General features: G+C 43.4%; 1 protein-coding gene across 1 annotated transcript in view; it reads left to right on the plus strand.

Moving 5' to 3' along the window:
- Positions 1-18,475, plus strand: part of LOC139381384 (pyridine nucleotide-disulphide oxidoreductase domain 2) — a 42,996-nt gene that overhangs the window by 2,778 nt on the left and 21,743 nt on the right. The window contains exons 2-4 of the mRNA XM_071124867.1: positions 17,795-17,814; positions 17,941-18,034; positions 18,252-18,325. Coding sequence (XP_070980968.1) covers positions 17,795-17,814; positions 17,941-18,034; positions 18,252-18,325 — 188 coding nt within the window. The remainder of the gene's footprint in view (positions 1-17,794; positions 17,815-17,940; positions 18,035-18,251; positions 18,326-18,475) is intronic.

Here is an 18,475-nt window from a genome sequence, read left to right on the forward strand (position 1 = left end):
ACAGAGCGTAGGCTTTGGTAATCATCTCTAGTTGCGCTGAGATTGGCCCAGTGTTCTGTTGCTCATGGGGACACTATGTCACCGCATAATCTATTAGGAGTGCTAGGCAGTTCAAACTCCCTTTGGTACTGCCATAGATTGATGGCAAATCACGTTCTATCTACCGTAGCTTTGATTGGACTGATCATGTTACTTTCAAAATCTTAGCTCGGAAGCTAAACAAGCAGTGATCATCATGAATCATGTCGACAATCTACTGGCAAATCCTTTTCAAGCCTTGTCATATGAAGATAAATTATATATAAAAGGTATCTGTGCTCATTGGCCATTGGACATAAACATTACACAATAAGTCGGAAAAATCGCAAATTCAACAATGAGTGGTTTGGAGGGAATCAGTGGCTAACTGCAAGCGTTGCAAAGCAATCACTATTTGTCTTCCCCAGACTGCTAGTCGATGGAGAGGGTGTGTGGTAGAGGTCGACCGATTAATCGGAATGGCCGATTAATTAGGGCTGATTTTTAATTAGGGCCGAACACATTCTTATTTTCGAATGACGGCCTAGGAACGGTGGGTTAACTGCCTCGTTCAGGGGCAGAACGACAGATTTTCACATTGTCAGCTCGGGGGATCCAATCTTGCAACCTTACAGTTAACTAGTTCAATGCAATAACGACCTGCCTCTCTCATGGTGCACTCCACAAGGACACTGACAGCCTGTTACGCAAATGCAGTAAGCTAAGGTAAGTTGCTAGCTAGCATTAAACATATCTTATAAAAATTATAAACAATCAATCATAATCACTAGTTAACTACACATGGTTGATGATATTACTAGATATTATCTAGCGTGTCCTGCGTTGCATATAATCTGACTGAGCATACAAGTATCTAAGTATCTGACTGAGCGGTGGTAGGCAGAAGCAGGCCCGTAAACATTCATTCAAACAGCACTTTCTTTTTGTTTTGCCAGCAGCTCTTCGTTGTCCGTCAAGCATTGTGCTGTTTATGACTTCAAGCCTATCAACTCCCGAGATGAGGCTGGTGTAACCGAAGTGAAATGGCTAGCTAGTTAGCGCGCGCTAATAGCGCTGAGCCTTCTAGTAGTTGTTCCCCTTGCTCTGCATGGGTAACGCTGCTTCGATGGTGGCTGTTGTCGTTGTGTTGCTGGTTCGAGCCCAGGGAGCAACGAGGAGAGGGACGGAAGCTATACTGTTACACTGGCAATACTAAAGTGTCTATAAGAACATCCAATAGTCAAAGGTTAATGAAATACAAATGGTATAGAGGGAAATAGTCCTATAATTCCTATAATAACTACAACCTAAAACTTTTTACCTGGGAATATTGAAGACTCATGTTAAAAGGAACCACCATCTTTCATATGTTCTCATGTTCTGAGCAAGGAACTGAAATGTTAGCTTTCTTACATAGCACATATTGCACTTTTACTTTCTTCTCCAACACTTTGTTTTTTCATTATTTAAACCAAATTGAACATGTTTCATTATATACCAAATTGATAGGCTAAATTGATTTTATTGATGTATTATATTAAGTTAAAGTAAGTGTTCATTCAGTATTGTTTTAATTGTCATTATTACAAAAAAAAAAAAAAAATAGGCTGATTAATCGGTATCGGCTTTTTTGATCCTCCAATAATCGGTAAAAAAATCATAATCGGTCGACCTAGTGTGTGGTCCAAGTCTGGGTTGAAGGATTTAAAACATCTGTCTGAAATGGTCTCTTCATCAAGCTTAAAAGGACAAACATTCACTCACAACACCATGGGCCAGTAAAGGTAGAATAAATTGGCCATGCTGTCAATCCAGCATGACTTCTGCCGTGTTTAAAACAACTGGAAACTCGGAACTGGGAAATCTCAGACTTTAGTGAGCTCAAGACAACTGGGAACTCAGAAAACAACTAGCTCCAACTGGGAAAATACATTTTGAGCTGTCATCCAGCTCGGAATTCCAAGCCGAGACCACGGGCCTCTTACGAGCTCCGACCTGAAGATCACTGATGTCATGATCCGACCTTGTTTTTTTACGAGTTCCCCGTTCTCAAAGAATCTTTGATGCCACAAGAAGGGTAGCCGCACCACCTTCCTGTTCAAGTGAGCACAGCACAACAACTGTCAGTCCAAAAATGTCTTGTATGCTACTGTATAAATGGGCTATATGCTTTTCTTCACAAGGAGGTTATGTTATATAATGTTGTTGGGTCTGTAACCATGTTTGCCAGTGACAGTCTCTTTTCAATAAAAATAAAATGTTCAGTAATAGACCCGTGTATTTACAGTTGATATTGCGAGGGTGGTTTTGTTTGCACAATGCGCTCTCTGTGAGTCGGTATATTGTCTATAAAAGTGGATCCTTAGGATTGTATTTTCCTAGGCCTAATAAAATACTTAAAATGGTAGGTTAACCGCGTCTCTGTCTCTGTGTGTCTCTGTGTCCGTCTCTGTCTGTAGTGACTTAAAGAAGAGTAAAGTTAAATTCATCAAGATGTTGAGGCCTTATCTGAAATAACATCTATGTGAATTTCTGTCGGTGTCCATTTTGAAAGAGCTGACGGAATAGGCCTTATTCGTTGCAGCTTGTTTGCTTGCACTTGCTTACATTTAGAACTACAGTAAGTGTTAATGATATAAGAACAAACATTAAGAATTTACTGAACATCAATGTAACGTCTGTGTATGGTTCAAATGTTAACTCATGTTGGCGTTCGTTATTATTGAAGGACAAATCGGTTCTTATCGACTTACACAAATCCACAAGGTGTCAGTAGAAACCACATTTGTTTAAGCAAGTCAGCTATGGTTTAAAAAGTCAGTAAATGAGGTTGAATAAACTGTTTCGTTGCTAGATGATAGCCACAGGTGTAGCTGTGGTAATGAGTCACTCCATGGTGCTGAAGGAAAGCCCCGCTGTCAGACAGCTTTAGGCCTAACAGTTTGTGGGCACTGTTTGTCACCCTTATAGGGCAATTAATGTATTGTTTAGTGTTGTTGTTGTTTTTTAGCTTTGCTGGCATGCATCTTAAACAAATGGTTGAGTTTGCCCCACCAAGATTTACATGCTAAAATTGCCACTGCAGAGCATGAATAATAAATAAAAAAGTTCAAATATTGTACAATCCAGGTGTGTAAAGCTCTTAGTGATTTACCCAGAAAGACTCACAGCTGTAATTAAATAAAATCAGTTAAAAAAAAAACATGGATAAGAATAAGAGAAAAGTAACAAGTAATTAAAGAGCAGCAGTAAAATAACAATAGCGAGACTATATAAAGTGGGGTACTGATACAGAGTCAATGTGCGGGCGTACCGGTTAGTTGAAGTAGTATGTACATGTCGGTAGAGTTTATTAAAGTGACTATGCATAGATGACAAAGGTGATTATATCATTAACATGTATTGACTCAGGGGTGTGACATTTCTGTATTTAAGTTTCAATAAATTTGCAAAAATGTCTAAAAACATGTTTTCACTTTGTCATTATACGGTATTGTGTGTAGATAAGTGAGAGAAAAAATCTCTTTAATCAACTTTTAATTCAGGCTGTAACACAAAGTGTGGAATAAGTCCAGGGGTATGAATACTTTCTGAAAGCACTGTAAAGTAGAAACAAAAAGTATGATATACTGTATAGTCAAATGTACTACTATGATGATGATTATTATGTAATTCTGTTAGGTTCTAAATTCTGGTTCAATAATCTATACGGATACCAAAGAAAGCTCAGGCTAGAATTATTCACCTGACTGGGTTATGCAGCTGCAAGAACACATACAAAGTTACAAGCACATGTATTCATAACCTCCGACTAGGCCCCCCCCCCCTTCCCAGCTAGAACCCCCTTCGATGTCTAGAATGAACAATCAGTCTTTATTGCTGGGCAGGTGTTCTTACTCCTCCACACCTTTCACAGATTTTCATATCAGTCTGGAGAGGCCTTGAGTTAGGGAGTACACATTCTTGCAGTCCACTATCAAAAGTAATGTGAGCATTACATTGTGAAAGGCAATTACTTTATACAGAAATGTATTACAATGTGAAACATGTATTTCTAGATGAAACAATGATTAAGTTTGGTGACAAAGTGACTATGATTTTGTGTGTTGCACTCAGTCAATTGAAAATGTGGTTAAGAGTTTTGAAACAACTGCCTTTTTTGTTTTGAGTTGTGTAAATGTACCATATACTTGTGAAAATTTCACCAAAGCGATAAAAACTAATAGTAGATATTGAATATCACTTGACATTCAACATTTTAAAAAAATCCAATGGCAGGTTGTGAGCATGTTGAGAAGTATTTCAGTGTTAGTTTCATTATCCTTATACAGTACATAAGTAGGACATTTAATAGTAAATAAGGGTATTGTAAAGCAGTTGGCTACAGTAAAAACAGAGCACAGTGTTGTATGCCATTTCTGCCCGATGCAACATTGTACAACATCCCCTTTTCTACTTGACTTGTCAACTGATACAGTATCGCCTGTCTCTGTGTGATAAGAGACAGGCAATAATACCCGAGAAACCAGTGTTTGGAGGATATATTGGCATGGTGGTGTTAGTGCCGAGACGAAGTCCACTCATTATCTGAATTTCATTGATACACCGGCTTCTCCAAACACCGGCTTCTCCAAACATTTATTCATACTATTCCATCCTTCCACAATTAGGGCTGTTGCGGTGACTGTTTTACCGCCACACAGGCGGTCATGAGTCATGAAGGCAGTCAAATACCCATTGGTTCATTCTAAATGTTCCGTTACCATGCTGACAATGTTCTTATCCCTTGCTTTCTAGCTAGCCAACTTTGGCTAACAGAGTCATGCAAACAGTGCAGCCAAAATACCACCAAAGTAGCTGCATTTGTGTTGTTGTTTTTTTTCCACAATGATACAGCCATAACAATGAGCTAATGAAGCGCAATTTTGCCTGCCGTGGAACATTTGCTCTCTCGCCACTGTTGAAAGGAGCTAGCCAACTACACAGCTAACACAATCACTTAAAACTTAAGATGGAAAGACAGCAAACTAGCTGAATTTAATTTAATTTGACCTGTTTTTCTATTGACATTTCTTTGTACACATCCATAACAATGATGCTGATTCATGATTTTGACTGGCTGAGAAAAGTTGCCTGCCTGTCTCTCGTCCAAACTCCCGACAAGTTCATTACTATGAGACAGCTAGAGATCGAATTTCAATATTGAAACAATGTTGCAGATGTCAGAGAGACAGAAATGTTTCTATAAATCTCCTCTGTTGAAAACCAAACGCCAGTCTAAAAGAAATGGGAGATCATGTCTATTTGCTTTTTAGAGTGGAGCTCAAGTTTATAAATTGCCTTGCTTTGCTGATGAGACAGTGGATTACGCAGTGAGATGTTACAGTGAATATGCATTTCAACGTCATAGCCCAGGTGGTGGTAAGTTGTGGAATAGGTTTAAAATAAACGCCTGAAACTAGATCCCCCTACATAACTGTCCTTAACGAGAAAAAAATCTGTTCAAATCAGATTTATTTATATAGCCCCTCTTACATCAGCTGATATCTCAAAGTGCTGTACAGAAACCCAGCCTAAAACCCCAAACAGCAAGCAGTGCAGGTGTAGAAGCACGGTGGCTAGGAAAAACTCCCTAAAAAGGCCGAAACCTAGAGAGGAACCTGGCTATGAGCGGTGGCCAGTTCTCTTCTGGCTGTGCCGGGTGGAGATTATAACAGAACATGGCCAAGATGTTCAAATGTTCATAAATGACCAGCATGGTCAAATAATAGTAATCACAGTGGTTGTCGAGGGTGCAACAGGTCAGCACGGCCAGGTGGACTGGGGACAGCAAGGAGTCATCATGCCAGGCAGTCCTGAGGCATGGTCCTAGGGCTCAGGTCCTCTGAGAGAGAGAAAGAAAGAGAGAATTAGAGAGAGCATACTTAAATTCACACAGGACACCGGATAAGACAGGAGAAATACTCCAGATATAACAGACTAACTCTAGCCTCCCGACACATAAACTACTGCAGCATAAATACTGGAGGCGGAGACAGAGGTTCTCTTCTGCACTGTTCAACCAATCCAGTATATATGGCGTGTCGCCTTGTTAACGTCCAAAAGCGGAAGTCACAGGCTCTCTTTCCATTTCCCCTGAAAATTGTAACATCCGGTTGTTGGGGCATCTGCAGAGACTACTTGTGGAATAGACACTGGCTGGAATGCGGTTTTAACCAACCAATCAGCAACCAGTCTTTCCACTTTGGCCTATTGAAACACACTGGCTGATAGAGAATTATGATGTAGTATTTACAGCCACATCCATATATGATTTGGTTTTGCCTTACAACATAAATTGATGTCAGATTGATACATTCATGAGTTACACATATAGAAATCTACAGTGTTCAGCAGTTATCAATCTACATACATTAACTAGTGTCGTGTCTTTACTATCATTAAATTGAAGACTTTTAGTTTTTATCAAAGATTCTCTGTAATTAGTAGTACGCGATCAACTGATAAATCATGTAACTGTAATTAACTAGGAAGTCGGGGCACCAAGGAAAAATATTCAAATTACAAAGTTATCATTTCCCAAAATAACTTTTCAGATATTTTATCTGATCAATTAGTCTTCGAATTAATGAATTATTTACTTTACCTCACGTTAGTCTCATTCCAAACATCGTAAATTGTTGGTTATCTGCACAAACCCAGTCTTCACTATGAGTCGTCCATACATCAATTGTCTTAAATCATTTATTTATTACCAACTAAGTAATTCACAGAAATGCATAAACAAACAGTAAATATGGTTACAAGAAATTATAGGAGAATGTGTCCTAGTGGGCTAAACCGGCATGGCGGCTTGTTAGACAAAAGGGGAAGTGGGGGTCGACAAAGAAGTCACTACAGAGTGATAATTATAACAATTGAAATGCTAATCCTTTGCACATGAACGCTCACTTATTAGGGAACAATTGCAATCAATCAATATATTTACGCTCAGTGTGTCGTCGGGATCTTTGTTGAAAAGTTTGTTTCTGTTATAGAATTTTGTCCCTCTCTCTCTCTGTCTTGGCTAGAGGGGATAGTTTAGAGTGACATTCATTCAGTGTTTATAGAATGGATGTTTCGGCGGTTGTCGTTCTTCGCGTTCAATGATACTGAATTCCTAGCTGCAGACTAGTAATTAATATCAAAGACTTGTTCTTATTCTGTCGGTATCGATAGTCTAAGAGTTTAGCCACATGGTATGGTTAAAAGATTCAGCAATTGTCTACAACCTTCGTCCTCTCCTAATGGAGAAAAACATGATCTGGTGATAATTTCCCAAAGTTGGGTTTTATTCAGAATTGCTGGCTGATCCAACTTTGATGTAATTTCCTTAAAACAAGTCAAAATGAGGCTCAGTAGTGTGTGTGGCCTCCACGTGCCTGTATGACCTCCCTACAACGCATGGGCATGCTCCTGATGAGGTGGCGGATGGTCTCCTGAGGGATCTCCTCCCAGACCTGGACTAAAGCATCCGCCAACTCCTGGACAGTCTGTGGTGCAACGTGGTGTTGGTGGATGGAGCGAGACATGATGTCCCAGATGTGCTCAATTGGATTCAGGTCTGGGGAACGGACGGGCCAGTCCATAGCATCAATGCCTTCCTCTTACAGGAACTGCTGACACACTCCAGCCACATGAGGTCTAGCATTGTCTTGCATTAGGAGGAACCCAGGGCCTACCGCACAAGCATATGGTCTCACAAGGGGTCTGAGGATCTCATCACGGTACCTAATGGCAGTCAGGCTACCTCTGGCGAGCACGTGGAGGGCTGTGCGGCCCCCCAAAGAAATGCCACCCCACACCATGACTGACCCACCGCCAAAACGGTCATGCTGGAGGATGTTGCAGGCAGCAGAACGTTCTCCACGGCATCTCCAGACTCTGTCACGTCTGTCACATGTGCTCAGTGTGAACCTGCTTTCATCTGTGAAGAGCACAGGGCGCCAGTGGCGAATTTGCCAAACTTGGTGTTGTCTGGCAAATGCCAAACGTCCTGCACGGTGTTGGGCTGTAAGCACAACCCCCACCTGTGGACGTCGGGCCCTCATACCACCCTCATGGAGTCTGTTTCTGACCGTTTGAGCAGACACATGCACATTTGTGGCCTGCTGGAGGTCATTTTGCAGGGCTCTGGCAGTGCTCCTTCTGCTCCTCCTTGCACAAAGGCGGAGGTAGCGGTCCTGCTGCTGGGTTGTTGCCCTCCTACGGCCTCCTCTATGTCTCCTGATGTACTGGCCTGTCTCCTGGTAACGCCTCCATGCTCTGGACACTACGCTGACAGACACAGCAAACCTTCTTGCCACAGCTCGCATTGATGTGCCATCCTGGATGAGCTGCACTACCTGAGCCACTTGTGTGGGTTGTAGACTCCGTCTCATGCTACCACTAAAGTGAAAGCACCGCCAGCATTCAAAAGTGACCAAAACATCAGCCAAGAAGCATAGGAACTGAGAAGTGGTCTGTGGTTATCACCTGCAGAACAACTCCTTTATTGGGGGTGTCTTGCTAATTGCCTATAATTTCCACCTGTTGTCTATTCTATTTGCACAACAGCATGTGAAATTTATTGTCAATCAGTGTTGCTTCCTAAGTGGACAGTTTGATTTCAAAGAAGTGTGATTTACTTGGAGTTACATTGTGTTGTTTAAGTGTTCCCTTTATTTTTTTGAGCAGTGTACTATGTGGCCATGTGGCAGGGTCTTCTCAGGAATTTACGACCTCTCTCTGACCACAGCAGCCTAGTTGAAGGAGGCAAGGGGGAGGCAGGGAGAGGAGGATGGGGCTTGCTATACCCAAAGAGGGCAACGCCATGACACACCCCCCCTGGTGGTTTGGATCTTGTTTGTCCTGCAAGTTACAAATCAACATAAAATCATGAACATATGATGTCCTGTTTGTAGATCATTGTTGCAGTCCCCTCTGGTTGTTGAACTTGGTAGGCTTCTCTGAAAGCGGAGCAGTCCACCACAAGGATGGCAGTTGATGCCCGGTTGTTGATCGCCTTTGCGGTCCCTTCTAGGGATGTACCTTGGTAGGTTCCCTGGAAGCTGCAAAGTACCCCAGGGAGGGCCAGGGGATGTCCTGGTTGGTGATCGCTGTTGTGGTCCCCCCCCCCCCCCCTCTCTGGTGGTTTACCTTGGTAGGCTCCCTGACAGCGGGGCTTGCCGCCACAAGGATGGGCCGTGGATGTCCGGATTTGGGGTCGCCATTCCGGACCCGTCATCTGGTCGTCGTCCAGACTGGAAGATCTGGGAGGTAACTTAGGCAGATGTTAACAACGCACGCACACACACTCATGAAATATATATAATTATATTCATTCCCCAATGAGTGGCGTTGTGGCACTAAGTGATGGTTGTATGGGAACTTTGTTTATGGCTCTATCACTTCCTAAGTGTCAAAGGAACTGAACTGAAAAGGAATGAAAGCATAAACAAAAGATATACAAAATATAGTTCTCACACAAAAATCATCTAATTGGACTGTTCTGGTAAAATTACTATCATGGCATTGTCTCTAATGCCATATCTAGGGTTTTCCTACTTGGTGTGTTGCTTAGGCACTATCCTAAGTTGATCAGTTTATGGCTGTAGGGCACTAGTTTTGGGCAGTCTACCGGGATGACCTATGGACTTCTGGGAAGAAAACTGGTGAGTGCTGTAGAGTCAAAGGCCTAGAAGTAAATGTTCAACTTTACTAAGGCTGGTATTTTGCTTGGACCCTTAAGTGATCCTAGCATAAATCCTAATTGGATGTTCCGTTGTGCACATGAATGGAGCATTTTACTAGTTGTATTGTAGTTGAACCTACACATGGCAAGGAATGATTATTGTTGCCATTTGGTTTGGAGGTGGACAAGTCCACTGGACTTCCTTTACGACCAGTGTGGTACACCTCAGTACTATCTTAGATGTGTTCTAAGATAATCCCCGTCTAGGGGCATGTCTGCTCCTCACTGTTCTCATAGGGGAGTTTACAACTGGATTTGATTTATGCTCTGGCGGCCTCGTACGGTGTTGTCTGTATGCTCGACCCCCCCACGGCCTCGATGAGGCTGATCATGGGTCTGGGCTACTATTCCCCCCCTTTGTGTCTCGGGACCCCCCCCCCACCAGCGGGTGGTGTTGGTGTCCGAGGCGCAAACGAAAAGGTCGGACCCTATGTACGAGTTGTCAGTGGCCGCGTTATGAGAATGGCTGTAACCTTTCAACCAAATCTCCTTGTGTTTCAAAACGCTCAGTGGCTGTCGAGGCATGTCAATCACCACCGCGTCCGCGTGTGGCAACCTATTCAGTACCTGCGAACTGAGACGAGGATATCGGTCTGTGATATCGCAAAGTGTTTCACCAGTGGGAGTCATCGGGTCAGTTGCTGGACTGACGCCATTAGTATCATTGTAAGGGGTGACAGTCCCCAACAAAGTGGAAGGTGTATCATCGGAAGCAGAGTATACTCTGCGCATCAATGTTTTTCTTGCTGAGACGGCCGCAATGCTTGCGGAAGTGTCCGAAGGGCAAGAGGAGTTCATCTCAACTACCGTATTGCACAACTGCAAGGAGGAGGGAAGATGCGTATTCACAGAGACAGCTGGCTCGAAATCATGAAAAGAATGGTCAATCAGGTTGGCTGATGGAATGTGTCGCGATAATAATATCTCCTTGGATCGGATTCTGCCCCAAGAGGTTTCTAAACGTCTTTTTCCCAAGGGGTGCTTTCGACAGATACCCCTCGTGAATGACTGCGTTGCAGCTAGCGTTAGGGGAAGACAGTGTGGTCAGTGGAGAAGGCACTGTGGCCTGTGACCATACCTGGTTGGTTTTCCAATCCATCAATGGCAGTAACCGATCCATCAAGTCTGCTCCATGTAGCAGGGTTACAGTTTCGAGGCTGGTAACATACACAGGGTGAACGAGCGATACGTCCTTGAAGTGTAGTTTCAGCATGACTCTCAATGTGAGAGACGAGGTAGTTTGAGTGAACCCTCGAAGTGTAGGGTCGCATCATTCCATTTTTAACCAACGTTTAGTTGGCTTCAAAGCCCTTTTGAGATCGTAAAACAATGTTTGAGAGATGAGTGATATTGTCGCACCCGAATCAATTAGCGCATGACAAGTTAAGCAGTCCTCCAGGACTGTTTCCAGATATGGCCGTTTAGATTTGTGGTTAGTGGACATATTTCCCACAAAGTGGAGTGGTCGTTTGCAACGACGTGATGTGCCATTGCTGTTCATGGTGGAAGCAGATTGACATTTCCGATTTTGAGTGGGCTTGGCTTTAACGAAGCGTTTTACCTTTTTCTTCGCAACTTTTGTATCAGAGTCTATAGACAAAGCCCGGGGGCTTGTTTCTTGATCAAGCGGGCCCTGGATAGGGTCTTGAATGAGAGCGGGAGAAATTTGAACTTTAACGTCCTTGAATTGGGTGTTAATTCCTGCGGACCTGGTGTCCGGTAATTCCTTGTCTAGTCCTTGTGACTTATCTTCTACCCTTTTCTCAAATTGTTCTCGCTTTAGTTCTTCCCGTAGTGGAACTTCTGGAGAACATTGATCTACGTTTTGATCGTCCTTCAACCCTTTGTTACCCTTGTGCTCTGACACTTTTTGTGGGCTGGGTGCAGGAACGTAGTGAACAGGTCGATTGTAGCGGTAGTCATGTTGATGGCGACATACTTTACAGTTATTTCGACCGCAGAGGTTATTGGAATCATGGTTTCATGGTAGAAACTGTTGTTGTGCGTCATCTCTCAACGCTTAAATACCTGATAATGCACCCTCTAAGTGGGGTGAGTGCTCCTGGTCAAACTTCAAAACCGAGTGGTCAGGGCTCTTAGCGTTGTGAACTTTTGATGCCTCAAAAGCTGTGCTTGCAAGCTCTCTGAGTTGTAAGATAGGCAAGCCAACGTGGGCGGCAGGGCCCAAGTAGGTAATGAAGGTAGGATACATGTTCGACAGGAACATTTGTTTAAAAGGTAACAGGTCTTCCAAGCCTGTTTCAGTGAGTAGGCCAAAGTAAACTGAACGAAGCCTATGATTGTAAGCTTGTGGGTGTTCTTTCTGAGCTTGTTTGATGGTGTTAGCCAGTGAGCTATCGTGTTTGCAAGTCGCAGAACCACTGAATTCTAATTTCAAAGCTGTGGCAAGTTTAGCGTAGTCATTTAGCACGTGTTGCTGTTGTAGACGAATTAACCTTGTCAAGTGTCTATTCGACGTTCGCTTCAACAGGTAAACCCTGTCAGAACACGTAGCATTCGGGTAGCCATCCAACGCGTCCTCTATGTCAGCTAGGAACGTCTCAGTATCGTTTGGCTGACCTGGAACGGGGTCAAAGGAGGGGAAATTCTTGATGAGTTTGTCGATGTATTCCGCGCCAAGCGGGCGGAGAGGGTTGGCTTCATTCTGTGGAGAGATTGGGGCCGAAAGGCCAAGAGGAGAAGCCACGTCTTGTTGTTGTTGGCCAAGAGGCGCAATATTACTCAGAGCCGAATGGCCAAGAGGAGAAGACTGAGGGACACATGAGGGAGGCAAGGTCTGAAACCTATCGTCTTTACTCCTGTGAGTACAGGGCTCCGGTTGCTTGGATTGGTTGTCACACTGTAGAGCGCGACCATTCTGGACTTCCTCCAGATGGTACCTAAGGGTGGTATTCTGCTGCATTGCAGAGTCCACTGAGGCACTTAGAGTACTGATTTTGGACACGTGAGTGTCACACTTGCTCCTTTCGGTCTCAAACTTATCTATCATGGTTTGCAGATAGAGGTCTTGAGTACGGAGCGAGAGATTTAGTGATAAGATTTCCTCCGCTTGCTTAGAAATCAATATGTCCACCTTCATCACCTGAGTTCTCTCATCATTCATTTGGTCAGCGACTTCAATGAGTTCTGCTGATTTGTCATCCAACTTTGTCATTGTGTTCATTAACTGATCGTCTTTGGTCTGCAGCGTTTTGAGTAGAACCGTGTTACTTTGAGTAACGTTCAACAAAACTGCATGCATTTTATCAAGTTGAGCGCTCCTGTTTGTAGATAACTATTCAGATTTATCTAGTTTGGCGTGAACATCATCGTATTTAGTTTTGGCTAAATCGAGTTGTTCCTGTAGCATTTGATTTTGTTCCTGTAGAAGACAATTTTGTTGAAGAGCTTGTGCTTGTTCATCATCATACGTTTTTGCAATTACATTTAATTGTTCAGTTTTCAAGCGCAGTTCCATAGCTAGCAGAATTTATCAATTTTCTGCATTTGTCATTGGTTTCCCGGTTCTCTCCACCTGTCCCTTTATGTCTACCATTACCTGCGGTTGATTTTGGAAAGCGTTGTTGTCTGCTTTTCCACTAATGGCATAATTAGGGTTGGTATCGCTGCTGAGGTCAGAGATCAATCCATTTGCGGGTGGAAGTTCACTAATTAGCGGGCGAGTGGGGACTACCCCCTCTGATAGCTTGCACATTATTAGAACATTTTGAAAGGAAAAAATGTTTGGTTTTGGAATAGCTGCAAAGACGATTTTAATCTATTTATAGATGTTAATGAACCACCAGTACTGGACAGTACTGTGGAAATTGGACGTGAATGAATTTGCAAAAGCAAATTGAATGAATCAATGATAATGATTAAATCATACCTGGATAGGCTATCTGGGAATTAAACTTTAAATTAACCTGGGAAGTTGGTTCAATTTAGAAAGGTATGTTCGACAATTTAAATAAATAAATTGAATGAGACAATAATACCCAAGCAATTAGGTGCAAATGTTAGGTACATTTACCACTGTGGTACACTTTCCCCTCAGGCCAAAGCCATATGGGATTCCCGCTGGAGGCGGGACTGATTGATTGTGCTTTACAGAAGCATATTTTACTGATTGATCAAATTTAATGAATAATCAAACCTGAATAGGCTATCTGGGAATTAAACTTTAAATTCACCTGGGAAGTTGGTTCATCTAGGTTACTATTGCAAATTTTAAGCTGTCTCATTTAATTGGAAGAACCTAGAAAGGTATGTCCAACAATTTAAATAAATAAATTGAATGAGACCCATGCAATTGAGATTGCTGGATTATTTTAACGTGATCCACGTTTGGATTTCCAACACTTCTTTTAAGAGAAGTACTTTTTAAAATGTTTTTTTATTTTATTTCACCTTTATTTAACCAGGTAGGCTAGTTGAGAACAAGTTCTCATTTGCAACTGCGACCTGGCCAAGATAAGGCATAGCAGTGTGAACAGACAACACAGAGTTACACATGGAGTAAACAATTAACAAGTCAATAACACAGTAGAAAAAAGGGGAGTCTATATACATTGTGTGCAAAAGGCATGAGAAGGTAGGCGAATAATTACAATTATGCAGATTAACACTGGAGTGATAAATGACCAGATGGTTATGTACAGGTAGAGATATTGGTGTGCAAAAGAGCAGAAAAATAAATAAATAAAAACAGTATGGGGATGAGGTAGGTGAAAATGGGTGGGCTATTTACCAATAGACTATGTACAGCTGCAGCGATCGGTTAGCTGCTCAGATAGCAGATGTTTGAAGTTGGTGAGGGAGATAAAAGTCTCCAACTTCAGCGATTTTTGCAATTCGTTCCAGTCACAGGCAGCAGAGAACTGGAACGAAAGGCGGCCAAATGAGGTGTTGGCTTTAGGGATGATCAGTGAGATACACCTGCTGGCGCGCGTGCTACGGATGGGTGTTGCCATCGTAACCAGTGAACTGAGATAAGGCGGAGCTTTACCTAGCACGGACTTGTAGATGACCTGGAGCCAGTGGGTCTGGCGACGAATATGTAGCGAGGGCCAGCCGACTAGAGCATACAAGTCGCAGTGGTGGGTGGTATAAGGTGCTTTAGTGACAAAACGGATGGCACTGTGATAAACTGCATCCAGTTTGCTGAGTAGAGTGTTGGAAGCAATTTTGTAGATGACGTCGCCGAAGTCGAGGATCGGTAGGATAGTCAGTTTTACTAGGGTAAGTTTGGCGGCGTGAGTGAAGGAGGCTTTGTTGCGGAATAGAAAGCCGACTGTTGATTTGATTTTCGATTGGAGATGTTTGATATGGGTCTGGAAGGAGAGTTTAGAGTCTAGCCAGACACCTAGGTACTTATAGATGTCCACATATTCAAGGTCGGAACCATCCAGGGTGGTGATGCTGGTCAGGCGTGCGGGTGCAGGCAGCGAACGGTTGAAAAGCATGCATTTGGTTTTACTAGCGTTTAAGAGCAGTTGGAGGCCACGGAAGGAGTGCTGTATGGCATTGAAGCTCGTTTGGAGGTTAGATAGCACAGTGTCCAAGGACGGGCCGGAAGTATATAGAATGGTGTCGTCTGCGTAGAGGTGGATCAGGGAATCGCCCGCAGCATGAGAAACATCATTGATATATACAGAGAAAAGAGTCGGCCCGAGAATTGAACCTGTGGCACCCCCATAGAGACTGCCAGAGGACCGGACAGCATGCCCTCCGATTTGACACACTGAACTCTGTCTGCAAAGTAATTGGTGAACCAGGCAAGGCAGTCATCCGAAAAACCGAGGCTACTGAGTCTGCCGATAAGAATACGGTGATTGACAGAGTCGAAAGCCTTGGCAAGGTCTATGAAGACGGCTGCACAGTACTGTCTTTTATCGATGGCGGTTATGATATCGTTTAGTACCTTGAGCGTGGCTGAGGTACACCCGTGACCGGCTCGGAAACCAGATTGCACAGCGGAGAAGGTACGGTGGGATTCGAGATGGTCAGTGACCTGTTTGTTGACTTGGCTTTCGAAGACCTTAGATAGGCAGGGCAGGATGGATATAGGTCTGTAGCAGTTTGGGTCCAGGGTGTCGCCCCCTTTGAAGAGGGGGATGACTGCGGCAGCTTTCCAATCCTTGGGGATCTCAGACGATATGAAAGAGAGGTTGAACAGGCTGGTAATAGGGGTTGCGACAATGGCGGCGGATAGTTTCAGGAATAGAGGGTCCAGATTGTCAAGCCCAGCTGATTTGTACGGGTCCAGGTTTTGCAGCTCTTTCAGAACATCTGCTATCTGGATTTGGGTAAAGGAGAACCTGGAGAGGCTTGGGCGAGTAGCTGCGGGGGGGGGGGGGGGGGGGGGGGGGGGCTGTTGGCCGAGGTTGGAGTAGCCAGGCGGAAGGCATGGCCAGCCGTTGAGAAATGCTTGTTGAAGTTTTCGATAATCATGGATTTATCGGTGGTGACCGTGTTACCTAGCCTCAGTGCAGTGGGCAGCTGGGAGGAGGTGCTCTTGTTCTCCATGGACTTCACAGTGTCCCAGAACTTTTTGGAGTTGGAGCTACAGGATGCAAACTTCTGCCTGAAGAAGTTGGCTTTAGCTTTCCTGACTGACTGTGTGTATTGGTTCCTGACTTCCCTGAACAGTTGCATATCGCGGGGACTATTCGATGTTATTGCAGTCCGCCACAGGATGTTTTTGTGCTGGTCGAGGGCAGTCAGGTCTGGAGTGAACCAGGGGCTATATCTGTTCTTAGTTCTGCATTTTTTGAACGGAGCATGCTTATCTAAAATGGTGAGGAAGTTACTTTTAAAGAAAGACCAGGCATCCTCAACTGACAGGATGAGGTCAATGTCCTTCCAGGATACCCGGGCCAGGTCGATTAGAAAGGCCTGCTCACAGAAATGTTTTAGGGAGCGTTTGACAGTGATGAGGGGTGGTCGTTTGACTGCGGCTCCGTAGCGGATACAGGCAATGAGGCAGTGATCGCTGAGATCCTGGTTGAAGACAGCGGAGGTGTATTTGGAGGGCCAGTTGGTCAGGATGACGTCTATGAGGGTGCCCTTGTTTACAGAGTTAGGGTTGTACCTGGTGGGTTCCTTGATGATTTGAGTGAGATTGAGGGCATCTAGCTTAGATTGTAGGACTGCCAGGGTGTTAAGCATATCCCAGTTTAGGTCACCTAACAGAACAAACTCTGAAGCTAGATGGGGGGCGATCAATTCACAAATGGTGTCCAGGGCACAGCTGGGAGCTGAGGGGGGTCGGTAGCTGGGGGGGTCGGTAACAGGCGGCAACAGTGAGAGACTTATTTCTGAGTAATTTCACCACCACCAGTGATGCAGAATGCTGAAATCAAAGGGCGGGACTTCCGTTGCGCATGGTGCAGGAATTTAAACATTAAGTACAAGTACAATTACCACGATCCATTGAGGTCATATAGAGAGCAGCTGTTGCTTCAAAAGGTATCTCTACCTGAAAATACAGTATCTAAGTTATTGATAGTTGGTATTAAGTAGTCATAAAAGTATGCCTTATTTTGAAGAACTACAACATAGTGATTTTGTCAGACAGCAAAAGCAGCAGCTCTGTAGAGGTGAGATTACTTGGAATTAAATAATAAAGTAATTAAATAAAACAAATGTAATATGCACAACAACTGAAATATCTTATTGAAGAAATGTTATTAAATGATGGTTAATAAGTGATAAGCAGTAATGGGCATCACTACCATCATGGAACTTTTATTGTTTTATTCTCATAATGCAAAGTGCATTTAATGTTTAAATTATCAAAACTAAAATTGAAAAACCGTGATTATTTTTAAATAATCGAACCGAAACTGACCAAATAAACACTAATCGATCAGCACTAGTGGATGAGAAACAATGGACAGGAGCCAAATTAGATTAATAGTTTCTGCAAATGTAGATTTTGTCAATATATTGTTATTATCTTTATAAACAGATGTTTGACACTCATATCATTTTTCATTGTAGGACACAATGGACTGGTAGCGGTAAGTGGATATTTGCTTATCCAAATATATCCATCTCCATGAATGTGTGACATATCTCACTTAATTTGCGTGTGTGTGTCTACATGCATTATGTTAATAGTTGTGGGTGGGTGTGTGTATTCACAGGCAGCCTATCTGCAGAAGGGTGGGCTGAAGACAGCAGTTCTGGAACGCAGACATGTTCTGGGAGGGGCGGCAGTGTCGGAGGAAATCATCCCAGGTGAGGTTCACTCTCTCTGGTGACAGACTCCTGCTACAGAGGGTCCCTCTGGAGGTCATGGTAGTGCAGCAGGGTGTTCAGTAGAGTCAACACAGACACTAAAAGAGTAGAAAACCTGCTCTCACATAAAAAAAATGTGTGTTCTTATTGTAGAAGCTCAAGTTGTTTACTATGTAGTTAATGTGTTTCCTTTTCATGTCTGTATGTCTGTCTGCAGGTTTCCATTTCTCCCGGTGTTCCTATCTCCTCAGCCTGCTCAGACCACACATCTTCAGAGACCTGGAGCTCAAGGTGAACGACCAGCAATCATACTTGATATATCAGTGATCTTCTATGTAACGTCTATGGTGACCCACAGGGTTTGCATGCTTTTGAAAGAATGAACTGATCATTATGTCTTTGAATATTTAAATCAATCAGGTGTGGTACAGTGGCTATCAC

Source organism: Oncorhynchus clarkii, chromosome 23 (genome assembly GCF_045791955.1).
Source record: "Oncorhynchus clarkii lewisi isolate Uvic-CL-2024 chromosome 23, UVic_Ocla_1.0, whole genome shotgun sequence".
NCBI classification, from domain to species: Eukaryota; Metazoa; Chordata; class Actinopteri; order Salmoniformes; family Salmonidae; genus Oncorhynchus; species Oncorhynchus clarkii.